At 31.6% G+C, this 23,354-nt stretch overlaps 1 protein-coding gene and 1 long non-coding RNA gene across 7 annotated transcripts in view; both read right to left on the reverse strand.

Annotated features, from left to right (window-relative positions):
* The window catches only part of Rhogef2 (Rho guanine nucleotide exchange factor 2), a 90,441-nt gene that overhangs the window by 23,461 nt on the left and 43,626 nt on the right, over positions 1 to 23,354 (reverse strand). For all 6 annotated transcript variants that reach the window (XM_077416463.1, XM_077416462.1, XM_077416460.1 and 3 more), the window contains 2 exons: positions 20,036 to 20,117; positions 18,911 to 18,963 (listed from right to left, as the gene is read on the reverse strand). In XM_077416463.1, the coding sequence (XP_077272589.1) occupies positions 18,911 to 18,963; positions 20,036 to 20,117 (135 nt within the window). The remainder of the gene's footprint in view (positions 1 to 18,910; positions 18,964 to 20,035; positions 20,118 to 23,354) is intronic.
* On the reverse strand, positions 1,356 to 18,403 carry LOC143903090 (uncharacterized). Its single transcript, XR_013258604.1, has 3 exons — positions 15,346 to 18,403; positions 3,485 to 4,013; positions 1,356 to 1,394 (listed from the first exon to the last, which is right to left on the reverse strand). It is a non-coding gene; the product is annotated as an uncharacterized LOC143903090 (long non-coding RNA).

Below are 23,354 nucleotides of genomic sequence, written 5' to 3' on the forward strand. Positions count from 1 at the left end.
TCGATCTTATGTATAAAGAGAATATATTCGGAATATATTCTTTGAAAAAAAGCCATAAAAAATGCATTGCCAGACGAGGACCAGGGTTTCCTATCTTCATTTGTTTTCGGGGAAATTTTCCAAATTGAGGCTTTCACGCATATAAGAATATATTTAGAATCTTTTTTCTCTCATGATATTCAGAATATTACGGATTTTTTTTTTATTAGAAATGAGGAATTGCAAAAATGTACACTCTCACGTCCAAGGCTTCACAATATGTGATTACATTTGATTGTTAATAACTTTCTAATAGACGAGTAATGGCTAAATTTCTTGAATATTGGTTAGAACCATGTTCTTGACAATATATGTCGTCATTAAAATTGGCGAGAGTTACCCTTAATGTACAGTTTTACCTTTTTTTTACATCGTCAAAAACAATAAAAATATTTTAGGTGATTAAATTAGATAAAACACTATATACATAATGTACATATAAATTTCAACTATTTAAAAATCTATAATAGTTGTTCTGATAATTATTCTAGAAGTAGAATAATTATTAGTAGAAACTTGTAGAAGATGCACAGTTCATCTGTTATAGATATGTATAAGTATCGATAATTATAATCTTCCCCTAGTAGCACAACTTTATTGCAGTAATATTGGCTAGCAGTATACAGTGTGTTTAAAAAAAAGTGTCCCATATTTTGAGAGATGGTAGTACTCATCAAAATAAAAAGAAAATGTCCAGTAAACATGGATCCTAAATCAAATACCTGTTGAAATATGGACCAATCTTTATTATATACTGTAGGAGGTGTTCTATGTAGTTCCCATTTATATTTATATTAACAGATTTTAAATAAAAAAATACTAATTCCTACAATGTTTGTACGTCGTCGATATCTGATAATAACAGTCAAACCTTACTGCACTGCAGAAATAACAACTAATATAAGAAGAGGGTAATGTTTATCATTTAAAGACCTTGGTATATTCATCGACGACATACAAACACTGCAGGAATGTGTATTTTTCTATTTAAAATATGTGACGATGAATGGGAACCACATAGAACACCTCCTACAATAAAGATTAGTCCATATCTCAACAGGTATTATGATTTAGGAGCCATGTTTACCAGATATTTTCTTCTTATTGATAAGTACTACCTGCTCTCAAAATATGAGACACTTTTTTTAAACACCCTATACATCCAATTTTTCATATTGAGTATAGATTAATTTCTCATATTGGTCCAATATTGTAAAGTAGACGCTCTCTCGTTTTGAGCCAATATTGAATTCTAATATAGGATCCATATATTAATTTCATCTTATCCAATAGAGGCCTGCAACTCACCCTGACATTTGTTACCGAACCGGCAACGACGAGATAACCAGCTCTAACTATGAAATATCAAATACATCGTGTGACAAGTAAATAAACGAAAGTTTGCTAAAGTTCGCACGTCGGAACAATACAAAATGGCGTCTTGAACATAGGAGTCTTCTCGATTTTTTTTCACATTTTTGGCTTGATAAAATTGAAATTATTAATATCGAATTTTATTCAGAAAAGTGTAAACTTTAAGAATATGCATTATAAAATAGTCAAATATATCATTAATACAGTAAAATTTGGCGAAAAGTCAAATTTTTCGATATTTTTTTATATTTTCTCTAATAAAATACGCCATAAGTGACAGTACATGAAGCACGGAAGCGCGAAAACGCGGAAACACGGTAGACAAAATGTATTAGATTCCCGCGTTCCGTTCCGTCTGTTTTGATTGCCTTATATTACATGGAGCATATTTTAAGCAGAAAAGCGGAACGGAGAATTATAAAATGTTAATTTTTAACGGTATTTATCGATTAAAATGCTTGTATTCAATAGATAAGCTGAAAAGATAAGCATATTAATAAAAATTGCAATTAATTAAGTGAACACAATTAAAAGAAATAAATACAAATGTCTATGTCCCATACCGTTCCGCTTTTCTGCGCCAATTGTGCTCCATGTAATACAAGGCAATCAAAACAGACGGAACGGGACGCGAGAATCTAGTAAATTTTGTCTTCCGCGTTTCCACGTTTCCGCGCTTCTTGTATTGTCACCCTTACGGCTGCATGGCAAGCATTGTTTGTTATTGGCTGTGTTTTGCGAACTTGCGCTAGCTAAGCCGCTAAGTAGCAATTGAATGTGATTGTTGGTTCTTACCTTTGGATCCAACCAATCACACTTAATTGCTATTTAGCGGCTTAGCTAGCGGAGGTTCGGCAAAACACAGCCATTGGAAGCCGACAAAACGGCAAGGTTTTGTTCCAGACGTCGTTTTTCACTTTTGTCACTCCAAAAACATAAAAAATTATAAAATATGAAAAAAAGACGGTTATCAGATTCATATAGAGCACCCAATTTCCCATTAAAATCACTTACCAATAGATTTGTAAAAGTAAAGCTCGATGAAAAAGTGTAAATTTTCGAGAGATAAGAAAAATTACTTTTCACTATTAAAAACGCTTATATCGCACTAGAAATTACACTATGGCCCGTATTCATAGTCTTATTTCAAGACTATCTTAAGTAATGTCTTAAGATGCTAATACCGCTCTGCGATTGGTTCATAACATCTTAAGATCGTACTTAAGACGGTCTTAAATATAAGATCCGACTATAAATACGGACCTTAAATTCTGAATGTCACCAAATTCCGTTGACAACACTGGCACATAAAGACGCATTTACAGTAGGAAAAGCAAGTTTCTACTGTCAAGTTTGCCCTGGTCTCCCCTACGTTTTTACTAATATTGGTAGTATCATGAGCACTGCAATATTGACTACACGTTTGTATAGGTATATGTTATTACTAATATTGGTGTCGTCATGGGCACTGTAATATCAGCAGCACATTATATGTTATAACCAATATTGGTGTCATCATGGGCACTGCAAAATTGGCGGTACATTCATTTTTATATTATTACCAACATTGGTGTCATTATCGGCACTGAAATATTGGCATCAGTGGACGTGTATTTCATCAATAACCAATAGGTATAGTTTTGTATTAAAAAATATTGGCCAAGACATTCTCAATATAACCAATATTCAGACAACATGTTGCCACTATATTGTGTTACTAAGATCCTCTGTGTCGCATATGAGGTTGATTTTAGAGATGTAAATAATCCAATACTTTTTGTTAGTGTAAAGAAAAATAATTACAATTTTATACTTAAAAAATATTTTTAGTATTGTATAAATATATCTTTTGAAAAGGTGATATCTCTCTCTCTCTCTCTCTCTCTCTCTCTCTTTCTCTCTCTCTCTCTCTCTCTCTCTCTCTCTCTCTCTTTCTCTCTCTCTCTCTCTCTCTCTCTCTCTCTCCCACTCTCCTCTATCACCCCCCTCCCACCTATAAATTAGATATAAAACGTAACAAAGATATAACTGAAGTACAACTAAACCTAATCTCCCCTAATATAAGAAGTACCTTTCGGACTTCGTACGCCGCTCGTTGAGACAATGTAGATATTCACGCGCGGCAGCGATGGTGATATCGTCGTTCGACGTAATGCGCTCAGTAACGTTTTCGTCAGCATCCGAATTTTTCTTCGTAGTAGTATTGGTCAATTGATCCGAACGCGAGGCCAGCTCTAACACCGACGGATCAACAGAGCTCCCGTCGTTGGACGCGACTCGAGGACGAACACGTCGCGAGCCGCGCTGCCTCATTCTCTTTATATTCTTCTTTTAGCCGGTCGAAGACTTCGGTTCGTCACGTCGCACGATACGAGAAAATTTGCATTATCTCTATATAGTCAATACTCTTAATTCTTTTGTCGGTTTATATCGCTACACTTTAGCGAGCTTCACATATCAAAAATGATTTCAGATTGGTAGATATACATTCACACGCGATGAAATGGCGAGAGTTTAAAGGTCGCCGGTTTAATACCGAAGGTTCTGTAGCAGTACATTGACATTTCAACCTAAATTGTGTAAACTCCCAATATAAAGACCTTTAAAGGAAACATAGAATATGCAAAGTATTCGCGAATTTTCTTTTCTTTTGGTAGATTTAATATAAATTAGTTTTCAATAAATGTGCCTCTTCAGAAAAGTCAGTTATAGACATGATTAATTTCGAAAAACATTACTAAAATTAATAGAAGGAAAAAAGAAAAGTTTTTTATACACATACATACATACATACATTATAATTTATAACATTATTATTTCATTCTTTGTTTTATAATAAAATAAAAAATAATTAAAATTTTTGCAAGTTCTACAAAAATATTTTTTACGAAATAAAAAGCATATTAAACATTTTTCTCGTCAAAGTAGCCACTCTTACATTTAGTCACTTCCTTTACTAATCTAGATAATCTAATTACAAGTTTATCTTATTACAAGTCTTTCTGACGGAAGACTCTTCCACCCCATCTCCTAAAATAGTTCACAGCTAATTTTTGAAAAAGAGGTTTACTGTAGTCCATTTTCTTGAAATTAAACAATATCATATTAATCGCAACTGTGCTACAATGCCTATTTACTTCCAAAAATTAAGAAAAAATATTGAATAAGTCATGAATTAGACTTTTAAATAGTGTTTTAAATACTTAGTGTGTTTCATGGAATATTTTTAAATTTTATATGTGGTATCAAATTTTTACTCAGTAGTGAATGTATGTATGCCACAGTAAAGATAAATCCTACACAGATTATCATTCCTGTAATATTAACTCTCTACTTTTTTTCTAAAAATTGACATCTTTAGCGAAATAAAAACGGATTGTTTAAAAATCAATCACCCTGTATATATTAATGTATGTACGTATTTGCCTTTCTTTATTTATAAATAAATTGTGCTACACAACATCATACACAAATAAACTTATAAATAAGTAACTCCTCTTCAATAGGGAATTTGCATGAAAAAAATATTACATTTTTTTTGTTTGTAATTTAAATATACATTATTATAAATTTATTTACAACAAAATTTTAAATTTTAATCAATAAATAGGTATTCAAAAATGAAATTAAATTTTAATAATATTTGAAATTTTCTGTGCTGTGAGAAAACGATTTTGATTGGCTGACAAGTGCATGACGTCACATTGCAATAGTCTCAACTCTCCGTCTGCTAGGCTGCGTTTGGAAACGTCACCCGAGTGCACACGAGTATACTCCCTTTTCTTTCTATCTCAGCGAGTTATAGGTTATGTCAGCGTCAAACGGGAAGATTCTATTTGTATTCTCACGTTTTTATCTCGAGGTACATAAAAAAACAGTTTACCTGGTGTTTTAATAACAGTACTTTTACATAAAGGTACAAAACACGTTTTATGTGTCTTTGCTTTACTCATTTTTTAAAATAAATGATTGTTTCAATGGTTAAAAGTATTACTTTACTGCGGTGTGACGTCACACGGCGTTCGGGAAGACTCGGTCGTTTCCGGACCGTTTTCGGCATTTCAAATAATGCAATATTTTATTATTTATTTTCTCGGTTATTTTGCGTTAAAAAATTACGAAAAAAAAGACAATTAAAAGAACATACAAATTATTTAATGCAATTTTTTAAAAAAATCACGCAAATTCCCTAATAAAAATATTTACAAATAATTATTTATTTATTAGTATTTAGATACTGTGTGTTTAATTTTAATACGTAATTAAATACACTAGTATAATTAAATAATCTCAAATCGGACAATAAAATATCTCACGTTCATTAAAAATTTTAATTTTACGCATAGTTATAGCACATATTAATTTTTAGGTCGGTAGTAAATTAAAAAACTTTAATGAAAAAAAGTACATTAAAATAAAAAAGACATTGATTCCGGATGCAGAACGAACTGATTCTTAACTATATAGATTACGATTTGAGAGATTAAAGTTCTCTGTAATTATTAGAAAATAGTTATACTTAATCTTATGAAAAAAACATAACACATTATCGTAAATAATCAAAAAATCTAAAAATTGAAATTACGATCGCTGAAAGGATAATAATTTTTGCGTAAAAAAATAACTGATAACTAGAAAGAAAAAATGACTATTTAATACTTATCTATTTTAAAGAATCAATAAAAGGTCGACAGAAAAAAACGATCCGTTTTTATCGAGTCTGTCCAATATATGTGCACGTTGGTAAACCGAGTGATGTCAGAGCATGGATATGTCTTGGCTTTTATTTCCGAAGCGATCGATACCTTCGAATCAATATGACTGTATAGGATGTTCCTCACTAGGCATACTTTCTTTGAGCCGCGGATTTTTCGGTTCTTTAGCATTTATTTAAGGTTTGTTGAGAAATTTCTTGTGTATATATACATATACAAGAATATCAAATTTTCTGTATAAATAGAAAAGTTTTTACACATATGTATAACATCTGATAATTAAAACATATGTATAAAACATCTGATAATTAATATAAATTAAAAATCACAAAAATTGTAAACGCGCCACGCATAATACATACAAGACAACGTGTGAGAACTGAATAAAAGAATCTTTCTCTTAGTGTTATGAAAATTAATGATTCTTTTTCAACTAAAAATTCAATGTATAGGTTCCATTGGAAAATCTACAAATATAGAAAACAGGCTAACTATGAACAAAGCGCAGTAAATGATGCGCGAAAGTTTATTTTTATTTTTATTTTACATTTTTTCCAGCCTTGACTGCGCGCCGACTAAATTTGTCATACTTGAAACACAGCTCCGGTTGGAGTAGTAAAATCCACCCTTCCCCTAATTAAATCGATTCGATTTAATTTTTTATGCTATATGCATCTAAATAACTGTAAAGAAATCATTGCGAAAAATAATATTACCTCAGCCAGGGTTTGAACCTGGAACCTCCTTCATTCCATGAAGGTATTGTACCAATTCGACCACTGAAGCATGTGGTAATATTTATCGCAATAACCTATTATTAGTGGTAATATTACGCGTACTTTCAGCCAGCGTGATTTAAAATTCGATGTATAGGTTCCAATGGGAAATCCACGAATATACAAAACGAGCTAACTATGAACCAAGCGCGGTAAATGATGCGCGAAAGTTTTTTATTTTTATTTTTATTTCGCGCATCATTTACCACGCTTGGTTCATAGTTAGCCCGTTTTCTATATTCTTTTTCAACTATTTTCTCTCAGAATAAAGAATTGGAATACAAAAAATTTCAAACTCCTGGCGTGTCACGAATATTATTATGTTATAAAATAATAAAAAAATGCAAAATTCGAAAAATATAAAGAATCTAAGAACTAAATTAAATTATACTAAATTAAATTGAAACTATTAATTGAAAATAGTATTGATTAAAACGACGAGCGTGGCCTAGTAGACAGCGCACTGGTCTATTGAGCCAAAGGTCCCGGGTTCGATTCCCGGTAGAGCTAGAAAATTTTATTCGCTCGTTCTCCTCTCGGAAGGCAATGGCAAACCACCGAGAGTATGTCTTGCCACGAGAACTTCTCTAAAAAATTGCCGTTCGAAATCGGCGTTAAACTGTAGGTTCCATATACAATGTGTATAATCCACGTGCGCAACACATGTATATGAAGAGAAGTCACCACGCTCGGACACGAGTAATAGGACTTGAGAGAGAGATTGATTAAAAATCTATTTTTATTCTATTTCTACAAAACAATCACATAAACTTTACGATAAATAAATAAATCGTCAAATTATGTTCATATTAATTTTTAATAATTGTTGTAAAACATTCATATAAATTAAGTGACTTTTTAAAAAGATATTACAGTTTTCTTTCCATATATTTTTTCTTTTCTCCAATATTATTCACAAAACATGCTTAACTAAAAATATTTATACAAGAAACACACAATTTATAAAAATACATATAAGAAATAAAAAAAAGAATTGTTTATTCAATTTTGGAATTAAAAAATATGTTGTGAGACGCGTTGAGTCAATAACTTAAATATCTTGTAGTGTAAAACTAAACATTGTTTGCAAAAATTAAAAGTTTAATCAAGATTCATGATATACAACCATAAAATCAAAATTATTTATTCTATAAATAAACGAATTTTATAACAATTTATGAAGAATATTTTTTTAATTTTTACTATAATAATTAACAACTTAGAAAATTACAATTAACTAATTTGCTTGCTAAAGTTTCTCCTATGACCTATATTATAATATTTAATCATTCAAATCTATGTGTTAAGTCACAATATATGATTCTAGAGAATATTAAGTAAAATAGAATTATACTTCTTGTATACAGTAATTTTAAGCAAAACTTTTTCACGGCTTCCCAAAGAAGCTATTTTATGTTTCTAAACTATTCCATATACATATATATATCATTAATCCATATATATATATATAATTAATGCACATATATTCAAAATAAAGTGAGAGAAATTAAACTAACAATTAGACTTTTATATATTTTTCATTCTTCTTTAACGCGCAACTAAAATTATATGTATATAATTATACTATACATATATAATTATATTATATATATACACAACACACACGCACATGCATATATATATATATATATATATATATATATGTATAGTTAGCATATCATCAACAGCACATCATATTTATCAGCCTGAACATTAGTTCTATTTTTGAAAGTACATGCAAACCATAATACTTCCGAACAGACATTGATTCCACAATACAATTTATACAAATAGTCGAAAAAAAACGATAATAATGATAATAATAATAATGAAGAAAATAAAAAAAAAGAAGCAAGAAAGAAAAAATTCGTTAGATAATCACCATTTTTACTCCAATATTATTACACGTTAAGTAGATTTTTCTTTTTCTTTTTAAATGCTTATCTGTATCTATTGCAGTCACACTCTTTCACTTCTCTTATCTTCCTTTTTGCCAAATTGATGTGTATGTCAGCAGTTTTGACTATACATAATGTCTCATAATTCGTGGATCACCTCTTGAAGGTAAGTAAAACAAGTTAAACTGAATCGAAAAGTCCTGTATCATTTTGCAGTTTTTGCAATAATTAATTATATACGTCCGCGCAATTCGGCGAGAATAGCCCAGCGTCATGCAACGGCTACGGTTTGTTGCGCGGCAAGGCATTGGGAAGCAAGAACAAATAATGCATAATGCTGGGTCTCTTGTCGCTGATTTCGCAAATGCATGCTTGTTTGCGAATCTTTATTAATTATTACAAAAATCGTAGTAATACAGGACTTTTCGATTCAGTTTAACTACTCTACCTACCCACGAGAGGTAATCCGCAAATTATATGAGGCATTCTAGATTTATTAATTACTTCAGATTTGCAATCATACTTTCGTGACGTCACAAACAAAAAATAAATACAAAAATGCTTAATAATTCTGAATTTCGAGTGTTAAAATTATATTAACTGTACTTTAGTGTATGGTTTTTGAGCACATAATTTCCAAAGTAAAATTAAAAAAACTGCGTAAAAAATCATAAATAAAGTTTAAATATTTGTCATCTTATAAATTTTATTTAAAATAACATTTAATATCTACTTATTAATCAAAACAAATAAGGTGCCAGATTAAAATGTTCATTTTTCTAAATATGCAAAAATGACAATATTTAATCTAAACTTTTATGTAATTATTATTTTAAAGCGTATTATACAAGAGAAAAATTAATAAAACTCCACAATTAAGGCCTATACAAAAAATCAATTGAAGGAAGTAAATTTTATGTATTCTTGCCCCCTGAATTCAAAACTGTTGAAAAAGTTGAGAATCGTTGTTTATTACAAAGTTATTAATAAAGAGAATATAATGAATAATAGTATGTAATTCTATGATACCGTATATAGACAGTGGGTATCGCCCCCTGTAAGGGCCCAACTCCAAAAAACTAACCTAATCCAACTCAATTGTTGTGTAAGTAGATCACACATGTATGATCACACGGTAAATATTTAGCATTAGGGAGCCACCCCCAATTCCCATACTTTTGAAATAAATTATGACCATGATTAACTTTTCTTTATAACTTAATCAATACATGTGTACTGTCTACGCACATATCAGTAAATCACTTCCCTTAGCACTGACAAAACTGCTATATTTCTCAAACTATTTTTGTTCATAACTTTTAAATACACAATGACCGTCGATTAAGTTATATAAGGAAAAGTTACTCAGGGTCATGTCTTTGACAACATATTTCAAAATTATGCAAATTGGAAGTGACTGCCTAATACTAAATTATTACCGCATTTTTTCTCATTTTCATGACGATATCTTAGAAAATAAAAGCGACCCCCAAATTTTATCAACAGTTTTGGATTCACAAGGCAAGAATACATCAAATTTACCTCCTCTCCATTGATTTCTTGTATAGGCCTTAATTGTAGAGTTTTAGCGAAAAATGTAATAGAAAAAAATTGAGTGACTGTATTAAACGGAAATATAAAAAATAATTGTCAGAAATATAAACATTAAAAAATTGTTAATTTATCTCTAAAAACAAAGAACTTAATTATGGATATATTAACTCAAACTTTTATTTTATTCTGCTATTTGTGAGTAATTGTACAGTCATTACTATATCTATTAAAATAAAAGAGTTTAGCAAAAAGTATTACTGATGAACGTTTGTCTTTCACGCGAATATCGGTTAACAAAATGTATCTATACTTGGAACAGTTCAAATATACATTGTCGGCTAAAACCTTGAAAGCATTAATTGAAACCATTAATTGAAAATGTCTACTATACAAAATAAAATCAAACTTATGCATTATATAATTTAACATATTTTTACTGTTTTATTCATTGTTTTATAATAAAATAAAAAATAATATATATATATATATATATATATATAATGTTTAAAAGTTCTACAAAAAATATTTTTTCACAAAACGAAAAGTCTTAAATACTAAAGATTAGATATTAGACACTTTTCTCAAAGTAGCCACTCAACATTTAATCACTTTCTTATTAATCTAATTATAAGTAATCTAGCTACAAGTTTACCTATTTTTTTCTGACAAAAAATTCTACTCTTCTAAAATAGTCCAGAGCTTTTAGAAAAAGGTTTTACGACAGTAGTCTACTTTCTTAAAATTAAATGTCATGATAAACGCAACTGTGCTAAATGTAATATAACGTATTTATTTTTAAACAAGCTTGATAAACTCGTGCTTTGTTATGGTATGCGAAGGATTCTATAATTCACCCCCAAATCCAGATTTGTCCTTTTAGGGCAAAACCCTGAATTATGTTTTTAAGCATTTGAAATAAGTAACCATTGTAAGCAAAAACCAAGTCGATATATCATCGAACCTAAGAGATATTGAGGAATCTGTGAAAACACATTTTATCCCTTTTCACTCAATTAAAGTCAAATTTCTAAAAATCTCTTGTTAGTGAGTGCTTACGTAATGGAAGAATATAAGGAAACTATGCCTAATACCGCGCTCTTGTTCGTCAGCACCCTACGATATTGAGACTGTTACGTGTTGCATTCTGTCAGTGAGCAGGGGAAGCTGTTGAACAACGCTACTTTGGACGATTTTTTGTTTTATTTCATTCAGAACTGTAATATAAAAAGTAGTGTGGTAGTTCATAGTTTTAACGAGGTTTTGAAATTTCAAAAAAATATATTTGAGCGACCCAACTGGCCAAAATTTCTCCTTTATAATATCTCACAACGTTTCGGCCAACATCTAGCCCTTTTCAAGTAAGGAATATAACAATAATTATTGCCAGCACTCCACGCATATACATCCTATGTCGCTTAATATAGTTCCCAAAATATATCATGTTTCATAAAGCTGAAAAGGTGATTACAGAGATGTATAAAGACATGAAACATAGCGAAAAGGATACCAAAAATGACTTACAACTTTTATGCATCGACAAAAAAGAGAGATCTCGGAGATGTTTTTCATTAAGAAGTGCAGGCACACTGTCAATCTTCAAAAAGACACCGAAAATTTACCGGCTGTTTACGATCGTGTTATTAATGCTGTCTAATCTATGCCTATTGACCGCTGTTTAGTTATTTTAAGAACCCGCTATTTTGCTTTATTGGCGTGTTTTCTGAGTTTTATTATTGTGACTTTGACTGTTGTAACGTTCGGACGCATTTGACAAGATGTTCGGTTTCATCTATCTCTTGACTAATTGTATCTTTTACTTCTGCTTTTGTCGACGCATAAAACTTATAAGTCATTTTTGGCATCTTTTTCGCTATGTTTCATGTCTTTATACATCTCTGTAATCACCTTTTCAGCTTTATGAAGCATGATGTATTTTGGGAACTATATTAAGCGACATGTATATGCGGATGTATATGCGTGGAGTGCTGGCAATAATTATTGTTATATTTCTTACTTGAAAAGGGCCAGATGTTGGCCGAAACGTTGTGAGATATTATAAAGGAGAAATTTTAGCCAGTTGGGTCGCTCAAATATATTTTATTATTTTTTGATACTGGCAAAGAAATGTCTCAGTCATTGTTTTGAAATTTCGCAAAAGATGTTTGCGTTATTAATACAGCAAAAAAGATATGTACTTCGAACTATAGAACGAATTTCTGCCATGAAAACATATAATATTATGTTTAATTTTATTCTTAAATTAGAGATATTCGTTGCTAACCATTGTTGTGATGCTTTAATCGGTTATGTTTCTTTCTTGCGGTATTCCTAATTCCCCCCTCTAGGAATGTTTCCTTACACCACCCATTTTTCGTTACTGATCTGCCTCTAAAATACCTCTAAAACTCCCTCAGCATACTGTTCAATGAGTAACAAGATCTTTTTCTGAAAGTAAGTTGGCCACACACAAGCGAGATTCTGACCACATTATTCCAGTCACACCCTAGTTCGTGAAACATCATAGGCTTTCTTAATCGTTAAAAGAGGATATCTTTACCAACCATGTATCCTATTTTGAGTCGTTTCTATTTCTAGCATATATTGTGTGTCACAATTGTATTTTTAACAAAAATATGTAACAGTGCGATATTAGGAACACTTTTTTCTATGTCAAAAAATGCTAAAAATAAAGTAAAGCGTGAATCGAAATTTTAAGTAATGTTTTAAGTAATATTTTACTGAAATATTTTTAAATTTTATATGCGGTCTCAAACTTTTGGCCAGCAATGTAAATTAAAAATCAAGTCTTACAAATGTTGACACTTCATACACTCGTTTAAGACTTGAGACACAAAACAGTATTGTGTGTTGCTAAAAACAAAGATTTAAAGCATAAAACATTGTCTTAAAATTATAAGTCAGCCATTCTGCTCAGGCCCTAAGGCTTCGGGATCACTGAATTCGATTCTGGGATTCAAAATTGTAAAATTCAAAGCAGTAGATCCAAAATATGGCGGATTAAATTTTAAAATATAATCATATTATCGTGAAACTCGGATTTAGGGGCTCCTCGGGATAACTGAATTTCAAATAAAGCAAAACTGAAAACTTGGTGTTACTTACTGTTAGTAATATTAAAAATTCCCTAAAACCGAGTTCTATGATAATCATATTTTCTTGAAATTCTATCCGCTACATTGGATTTACCATTTTAAATTTTGTATTCTTGGTTCAAATAGAGTACATAAATGAAGTATTACCAACTTATCCCCAAAAAATTTTATGAGCAATTTCAAAAGAGCATTTTACAAAATAAAAGCGGGTGATCAATATATTAGTCGCCCGTCCTCAAAAAGTTAACAGCTAACTTTTAAGGTTATTTCAAGATAAAGATCCTGATACCTTCCACAATGTTCGGACTATAATTTTTAAATAAAAAGCATTTAAAGTTGACTAATAAAATAGTCCAAAATTCGCTCAGGCATAAAGTACATCGTTATACGGTATCTACCTATATTGTCAGAAAATTGGCAGATTTATGGATGGTGCGCGCGCGCTTTAGTTCAAATACAGCTGTGTGCTTTCTTTAAATAATTTTGAAATGTTCGAGTTGCAATAGCGGATGCCGTTCGGCGAACTTCCGACGAATTCACGCTACACTGCCGACGGAACGAGCCACATCTATGAGACCTATTACAAGTTCTCTGCCCACTGCATAAATAACTGTACGTAACACGGCTTTCTTTTATGATTTCTTATAAATTCAAACGATTTCGAGGTATTCCAAAATATATACTGATCGATACGCCGTTTATCGATGTGATTCCCCTCCCCCTCTCTTCCCGACATCAAAATCGCCAAATATTTGGAGAGCAACAAATAGGAAACTCCGCAGTTTTCGACTCAGTTGCGACATTTCGCTAAGAATATTCTCGCATTTAAGTTCAATTAATCGTTGACCTGAACGAAATAATAAATTTTACCAAGATGTCTCACGAAATAAATCGTTAAGCGAACTTGCAGACAATTGATGCAGAAAAAGTTCTTTGCATTAAATAAGAAAAGAATTCATTTTCATCCTTTCGGAAATTCTTACAGAAATACCGTTTCATCATTTGTAAATGTTATTTCAATTCGCAAAAACGGTACAAATGATACATTTTGATTTATCAAAATCGTTGAAACTGCATGGTGGAATTATAATTTTGCAAAAATATTTCATATAAATGCATTAGTGCAATGCAATTTGTAAAATTTTGTTTAAAACAAACTGTTGTTAATTTTTTTAGCAGCAACATGTAGAAATGTATGTTCCAAATGATGACAAAAAGATAGAAATGCACCGCAATTTTATCATTTTTTTATCCATCCAAATTTATTATCTCTGTATTAATCACCGTAGAATAATGATATTAAGAAATTATACATTGAAACAATAACGAACATTAATTAAGTATTTATTAAAGATTTTACTTGTTTCTACCAAACAAAACTCTCAATTTCAGCAAGTAATATACACAAGCGTTTTAGCAAGCGGTATACAAGGTGAATCATTGAAAGCGCTTAAATATCTCTTCTGAATCTGAAGATACTAGAAAATGTGCAGACCTTTAGGTAATTCAAAATATTTGTTATGTATATTTCTAACACGTACATATTTAACGTAAATTAAGTAAGTCAGTTTGTTTTAATAATTTTAAATTTCTGAGTTATTTCCAAGTAATACTACGGTATGTGTATACAATTAAATCTATCTTGATATTAGTTGCAATACTTAAAGAGTTTCCATTGCCAATAGTAATTAGAAAAAAAGATATTTTAAAAGAAGAATATTATGTTCAGAATAATTTCAATTTAATTAAAAGCTATTTAAATATTTTGGTAAAAACTTCAGAAGATAAATGTTAAATTTAATAAATAAACTTTTAGTGACTAAGCAAGCTGGCTTCTCTCTCGTAAAAAGTCTTTGATAATCGAAAATTGAATCACCAATATTATCATTAAACTTTCTTGGAATCTATGCTTAGTTTTCTCACTAATCCACATATCCACACATATTCTATTCAAATCGCGCAAATTATTTAACACAACTGTTAATAAACTACCGAATAATAAAGAAAAGAAGATTAAAAATGATACATGATCAAAACGAGAACAAGAACGAGAACGGTAACGGCAGCGGCGTAATCGAATTTTCGACTGGACTAAAAGGAGAGCGGCCGTTTCAAAAGTGCCCCGTATAAGCGTGGGTGTTCCGTGCCGTCGAAGCGACGCAATAGCCATCCGCGGAATTGAACGTTTAATGTCATACTGAAGGCCTTCCGAACGACGGCTCTGTATACACACCTTCGCACAGTGAGGAACGAGATGAGCGAACCGAGTCTGCGCTCTTTGCGTACGGGTTCATTACAGAAAAGCGATGGGAGAGGCAAGGCGAAAAAGAGCAACGCTGCCAAAAGTCCGCGGACGTGCGTCCCGTGCGGCTCTACCGACACACAAACGAATCGAATAGCCTCTAGTCCAAGCACCCGGTTGAATGCCATTTTTAACAGTACAGTAATAGTCGTGAGTAGCAAGGTGCTTTTTATCGGTATGATAGCGCGAAAACATCTCACTCCCTTGGCGCGGCGCAACAAGTTACACTGCAAAAATACCTCAGGTCTATTTATGTGTCATATTATATTTTTCCTCAAAATAAAATATAAAAAGACTGGGAAAAGGTGCTCCTCTATATATACACATATACCTACATATGATAACATACATACATACATATACATATATCTCTTTGCGGCATAGTGACATACCCAAATTTCATCTTTCTCTACTCAGTATTTTACGATTTTTACATATTTTTCAATAAGCCAGTTAGAAGGTTTTTTGGGTAGCTGATTATGAATATGTTGACAGTAACGAAATTTAAAATTTCAGTCAAACATGATGAAAAATAGAAAAAATTGTGTGATTTCCAGCATGGTACTATAAGCATTGCAGGTTCAAATATTCCGAATAGAGAATTGCAAATGAAATATCGCTTTTTTAGCATTACCCAGAACTAACAACGAGGACGTAGCGAGTCCCATTTCTAGTCCCGTCTTTTTTTTTTTTTTTTTTTACTTTTTTTTTTTGACGTAGAACTACGTCTTTCCCGAGGGGGGTGAGGTAACTTTGGGTTCACGACTGCAATGTTTTCTTGCAACAAAAACATGCAACACTAATATTTCTCGAAAAGTATTAATATACTTTTAGAAAAATATACTTTATTATAATGTTTTTGAAAGCTCTCGATGTGAGCTAAATGTTCCTGCAATTTATTTGGGTGCTTTTTATAACCGATTTTCTTGATATGGCAATGTGTTCAGAATGTTCTAAAACGCTGAGATCCAATTCCAAAATTCTAATTTTTCAAGGATAGCGACGATGAGTTTAATTTTTTTTAAAGATTTATCTTTGTTTTCTGAAAAAAATTTAGTACTGGTTGCCTGAAAATCGGTTCACAACAAAAAACTACATTTATTTTATATTAACCGATTTTCTTAAATATATTAAAATTTCAATGAATCGGAGACCTCATTTAAGTATCTTCTCTTTATTAGAAATGTCGGAACTCCATAAAATTCATATTAGAATAATAGCCCCGTAAATATGCTTCGAATACATGCAATTAATAAAATGCAAACTTTATTTTCTAGGAAAATATTTTTCGATTTAAGGGGATCCTAAAGTGAAGGCTGAACTTCCTCGACGTCGGTAATGTCGACATTTCTAATCCTGTTTTCTATGTCATATATCTATATCTGTCCTTGTCTAACGAGAGGCATCTGTCCTTGTTTCAATTGTTGCGCCATCTCTCGCTACACGCAATGTCAACCTGAATGTACTTTTGCACATATAAAAGTTTATTTTAACTAATCTTTTTTTCTAGGCTTTTAATCTTAGATTTAATTGCACAATATTGTTCTTAAATGTTGTCCCTAGATCATGCCGGTCTAATTTTGTGGATATTTATTGTGGAATTTTTGTACAAAGCAAATATTGTCGTCATGTATAGGTACCAAAAATTAACAAAAATATTTCTCAACAAAATTTTTTCTCGTTTTCGATATAAATTCGACCACCATGACCTAGATTTTGATGCGTACTTTAATTCTAGACAAGAATTTTGCATTTCTATAAAGCCAATTAAAAGATTAGTGCTAAGAAAAAAAGCCGGTATTACAGACGGCTTTAGGATCCCCTTAAGGTAGTTCGATGATGAACGACTTTTGCCAAAAGTGATAGGTTTTATTTTTTATATCGAAAGAAGGAACTCTCCTGAATCGATTAAGTTCAGAAAAAAGATAATTCATTGTCCCGTTCTCAAAATATTTAATTTCAAAATTAGGTGATTTTAACATTGGTCTAATAGGAAAAGAGATATTTTCCTATGAATAACACGAGTTTGCAAAAAATCTTTTGCCAAAAATGTCCGAACAATATATATCGATAGAAAGAGGACACTGTGAGGAAGCCTATAGTTGAAGGTGAACACGATCCACCGTACAGTTTTTTTTTTTAAATTAATAATTAAAGTTTGGTTTCCGGTGCTCAAGCGCTGATTTTCACAACTCGAGCGTGGCGACGTGGCAACGCCGCACGCTGGGATCGTCAGTGTAAGGTTAGGTGCACGTTAGGTGTGAGTGAGCGCAAAGACAAACAAGTGTACCAACCGCACGAACTGTTTGGCGTTGCCAAGTCGCTGCCCTCATCTCGTACATGAGGGCAGCGAGGAAAATTGTTTATGTAAAAAATTACATGCACCTTGTGGCAAAATTACTGTACTTCAGTAAATCGCCATAATAACGCAATAATCCAATCGAAATAATCTCCGAAGTAGAGCACTCAAGAGTTGGCACAAGTTGAAAATTAGTCAAGCGACGCATTAACACACACTTCATTTTAATCTATGTAGTTATAGTCATGCATGTCAAATAGTGATAGTGTACATTTGACCGCAGAGCTGACGCCGAGGAAATGGTTAAGAAAGAAGGTATATCCAAAATACTAAACTATCACAATGAATACAAATAAATAATAATTGTTAATATTCTAATATTTACTAACAAAAGGATTGGCAAAAATTAAAAATAGAAGATTTTGTTCAAATTAAAGCTCTAAATTTCTTACAAAATTATGACGTATTCATGTCGTTTAAAAAATTGATAAATTTTTTTGCATATATATCAAAATAAATTGATTATTTCATTACCTACGTTAAGTAGTAAAATATGTAAGAAACTCTCCTTTTTCAAAATCCAGAACATAATATTAAATATCTATGTTATCAAATACAGATAGCAAAAAACATGAAAGAATTAATTTATTTTCACGTTTGTGAAAAAAAAAATTACATGGTCTTTTGCTTTTAACGTTATATGGTTAGTGAGAACAATTGCACAAAATACTATAAATTTCGAATTATTATTAAATTCGTATTATTATTAAATTATTATTCAATAATTCGAGAATTCATAGTCAACTTTAACAATAATAATAAACATTCGAAACTACTTACTTTGTTTTGGACAGATTCGGATCACTGGTCTTTCTTTTTTCTCTCAATTGTCGCTGTAATTGGAGAAACAAAATTTTAATTACAAATTAAATTTAAATGAGAACTACACTAACATCATTGATCTCTTCGCTACCGAATAGTGTAGCGGTATGCTAAATGATCCACGTGCTAACAGTTTACAATATTTCGAAATATTAAGAAACATTTAAAAAATGTACAGAAAATATCACGTAGCTCGTGACTTTAATTTTAATAATTATATAATAAATATTAGATATTCTCAAGAGAGATAATCGACATCTTAGGAAGTTATAATATAAACCATTGTAAAACAAAGTCAATTTTACAGTTTATACAAAAATGTATCTAATATTATAATTGCATTTACATTAACTCATTGAGACCAAACAAACTCCGTGATCTTAATTCCTCCATGTCCTCCATGCCCAATTCGGACATGCGATCATTTGTGATTAAAATTCCATATATTATAATTATGCATAGCTTTTTTAAAAAAAATAAAAATTATATTGATCTTTAAGTTTTGATACTTCCATATATAATAATATAATAATCAATCAAAAACTTTTACTTCATCAGTAAATAATTAATAATAAATAATTTTTATTTGACCTTTACTAGCTATCCTTATTAATTATAATCGTCATGACGTTTCGACAATAGGTTTTGATCCTTCTCAATTGATGTAACTTTCGATGTTAATAAGCATCCTCCTTAAAATCACTGTAAAGAATTTATTGCAAAAAATATTATCCCTGCCAAGCCAAGGTAAAAACCTGGATCTAGTTATTGCAATAGCACCACATGCCTCAGTCGAGTTGGTAAAGACGCCCGTCACGGAATATAAGGAGGCCCAGGTTCGAACCCTGACTGAGATATTTTCCGCAATAAATTCCTTACAGTAATTTAAAAAAAAATTGACCAAAATTAAAATAATAACGATTACAATTGACCAAAACCAATAGTCGAAACGTCGTAACAATTACAATTAATAAGAATAGTCAGTTAGGTAGAATAAAAAATCTTAATTGTAAATTAATAATAGCTCCTCCAATTTTATATCACGTGGCTGAATATCTATCTATAAACAATTCATTTAGTTACCTTATGATGTATCCGCTCCTTATAACTTTCAGACCTGTTGATGTTTGACGTCTTTGGCTTACTGGAAATATTTTGCTGGACCCTAAACAATAGTAATTAATAAAGTATAAATTAATTCCGCAATGCAAACAAATCGATTGTATGTAATAATAAATATTATCAATAATCATTATTTTATATTATTGATTAAAATAATAGCCTAAAAATACAACAATTTAAAAATATTTAATGCTAAAACTAAAAAATAAAAAAATCAAATCAAATCTAAAATCTGAAATGCAAAAAACTATAAATCTAATGATTTAGAAATAGAGAAGATCGATGATTCACGAATTCACCGTCCATTTAGAACAAGACGTAAAAATCAAAGTAATACAAGAGGTACCCAGAAAGTAAAATATATTTTTTGACGCTATTTCATAAAAAAGTAAAATATAATATTCTCCATAACATCTTTTGAACAAAACCCAGACAACACATAAAACTAAAAGATGACAAAAAATGTTTTTTTTATAGTCATCTTTTCGACTAGACGAAAAGATGTCTAAAAAACATCTTTTCGACTACACGAAAAATCGACTGTTTAACTGAACGAAAAGTCGTCTAAAAGATGTCTTACATGACTCTTTTTCTAAAGCGCATGCGCAAGTTATGGAACGGCCATCTAATCCAAAAGTAGGATCGACTTAGGCTTTGGAACGTTGAAAAATTATGGTAGCGTTCAGCAGAGAAAGCAGCTCAGTGAGCGTTAGTAATTATTAATAGGATCATTTATTGCTCGACTACCTGGCTACAATATAATTCGGTGCACTACGTTTCGGCTCACGGTTAGAGCCCTTATGCAAATAGCAATAAATGATCCTATTCGTTTTTTAATCGCTGGCGGATAAAGGTTTTTTTTCTATTATAAAATACACCTTCGACTCACATTATGGTGTCGACAACTTATGGAGGTTTTTACTGTACTATCACGAGGAAATTTGGAACGGAATGCACGTTGTTGTTAAAATCGTGGGTCAAGACAAAGAAGATGATTGTCACTTTGACACAACAACGTATTTTCTTACTGAGATGCAGAAGACATGATGTATTACCATCACATATACAATCTATTAGATCTCACATACGCCTACATAACTCTTACATTGCGTATAAGTTGGATAGATCCAAGCGACGTTATCAGAAAACATTACTGAATTTAGAAATTAGTGACATACATGAGTATTTAAGTTTTTTAAGTTGTAGCATTATGAAAATTGAAGAGAATTTGTTTTTGCGCCTGCCTGACCTCTTGGTAAGGAATTTCTTTAACCTAAATAATGGAAAAATATTTAAACACAGCCAATCGGTTAGAATTAAACTTGTTAAAAAGTTTCACCATTTAACATGCAAGCAAAGTAATTGCCATCTTTTTTCCAATATTGATAATAAGAAATGGCTTGTCAAATCAGCAGCAGGGTTGTCCCCGAAGCGGTAAACAATATCTTGAGCTTAGGAGACAAATTTGCGTTGCCGGTGTCGAGTTTAAATAAAAATGACAGGCTCAACTCGGTCGTCGAGATTATCAAGAATATCGAGTTTAATAATCATAAGTTTCTTCCAAATATGGTCAATGGTATACGGGGTGCGGTGGCGAATTCTCTCCAACTTTTTTTGAATAAGAGCAGTCATGTTAGTTATATCGATCGTTATATATCGAATGAATTTGTAAAATGTAAAGAATTTTTGCGGGTGAACGATGATGTTTTTGTAACCAAGGCTGATAAAAGACAAATTACGGTTATAATGGATAAATCTGATTATATTAATCGTATGACAGAACTATTGAATGACACATCAACGTATAAGAAACTTAAAAAAGATCCTATTAAGCAGGTTACCAGTAAACTTAACCAATTAGTAAAGTCTTGGCTTGATAATGACATCATCAATGATCAAGATTATAGGCGCCTGAGGTGCACGAATTGGAATTTGCCGCGTTGTTATGGTTTGCCCAAGGTACATAAGATTGGGTTTCCGATGCGCATTATTGTATCAGCATTAGGTAGTCCACTATATAATGTTGCGAGATTTATGCACGATATTTTGCAGGAATCTATTCCTAAACCCAGATCTCACATTAAGGATAGTTGGTCCTTCGTGAGGAGAATCGTGAATTCTAATATTGATACCGAGGAAATTCTTATATCGCTTGATGTCACAGCTTTATTTACGAACATACCGAAAGATTTAGTGTGCGAGGGCGTGAGAAAGCGGTGGCTCCACATCTCTCAATATACTAAACTTAACTTGGCACAGTTTCTCTACGCTATCGAGTTAATTTTGCAATCCACCAGTTTCGGCTTCGATGGCCAGTTCTATGAACAAATATTCGGTAGCCCTATGGGATCTCCTCTCTCGCCAATCCTGGCGGACATGGTTATGGAGGATTTGGAGACGTATTGCATCAGCCATCTGAATTTTGAGATCCCGGTTTTCCTTCGCTATGTAGACGACACTTTTGTCATAGTGCCGAGGAATGCAGTCAAGACACTGCTTGAAGTCTTTAATAATTACCACCCCCGCTTACAGTTCACCTATGAGACCGAGGTTGGTGGCTCGATACCGTTTCTAGATACATTAGTCATAAGAGATGGCGATAGATTAATTACTAACTGGCACAGAAAACCGACTTTTTCGGGACGATATATTAACTTCTTCTCCAACCATCCACATAAATATAAAATTAACACCATAACTAGCTTAGTCGATCGTGCAATTTTATTATCGGACGAGCGGTTCCATCATGCTAATATCAAAATTGTTAAAGATATCCTTACTAATAATTGCTTTCCGATTAAGCTAGTAAACAAATTTATTTATAATAGATTATTGCAACTGAAAAATAGAAAAGATAGTGAAGTTGGTGGCCTGGACGTTTCCTTTGATGCGCGTAAGCATGTAACTATTCCGTATATCAAGGATTTAAGTGAGGGCATATGTCGTACCTTAAAAAATGTCGAATTGAAATCATTAGTTTCGGGTCAAAATAAAAGCCCTTAAAAGGAATTTTGGCGACTCCTATGATAAAGCCATTTTTTTAGATAAAATGATAAAAAATATAGGAAAATCTTCATAATTCTACAGGATGTTATAAATTGAATATATACTGTTTGTATTTAAATAATCAAGGTCAGAAGCTAGTATGTATATATATAAACAAGCTTGTAAAGCGCGCCACGAACCCATGTGACATCTCGTTTCGCGTGAAAAGTGTATGCGTGGGGGCAGTAGGTTCCGCCCCCCTGCGGGGAGCTCCACATCTTTTAAACTAGACACA

This window comes from Temnothorax americanus, unplaced genomic scaffold (assembly GCF_048541705.1).
Source record: "Temnothorax americanus isolate GAGA-0224 unplaced genomic scaffold, ASM4854170v1 Scaffold43, whole genome shotgun sequence".
Classification (NCBI taxonomy): domain Eukaryota; kingdom Metazoa; phylum Arthropoda; class Insecta; order Hymenoptera; family Formicidae; genus Temnothorax; species Temnothorax americanus.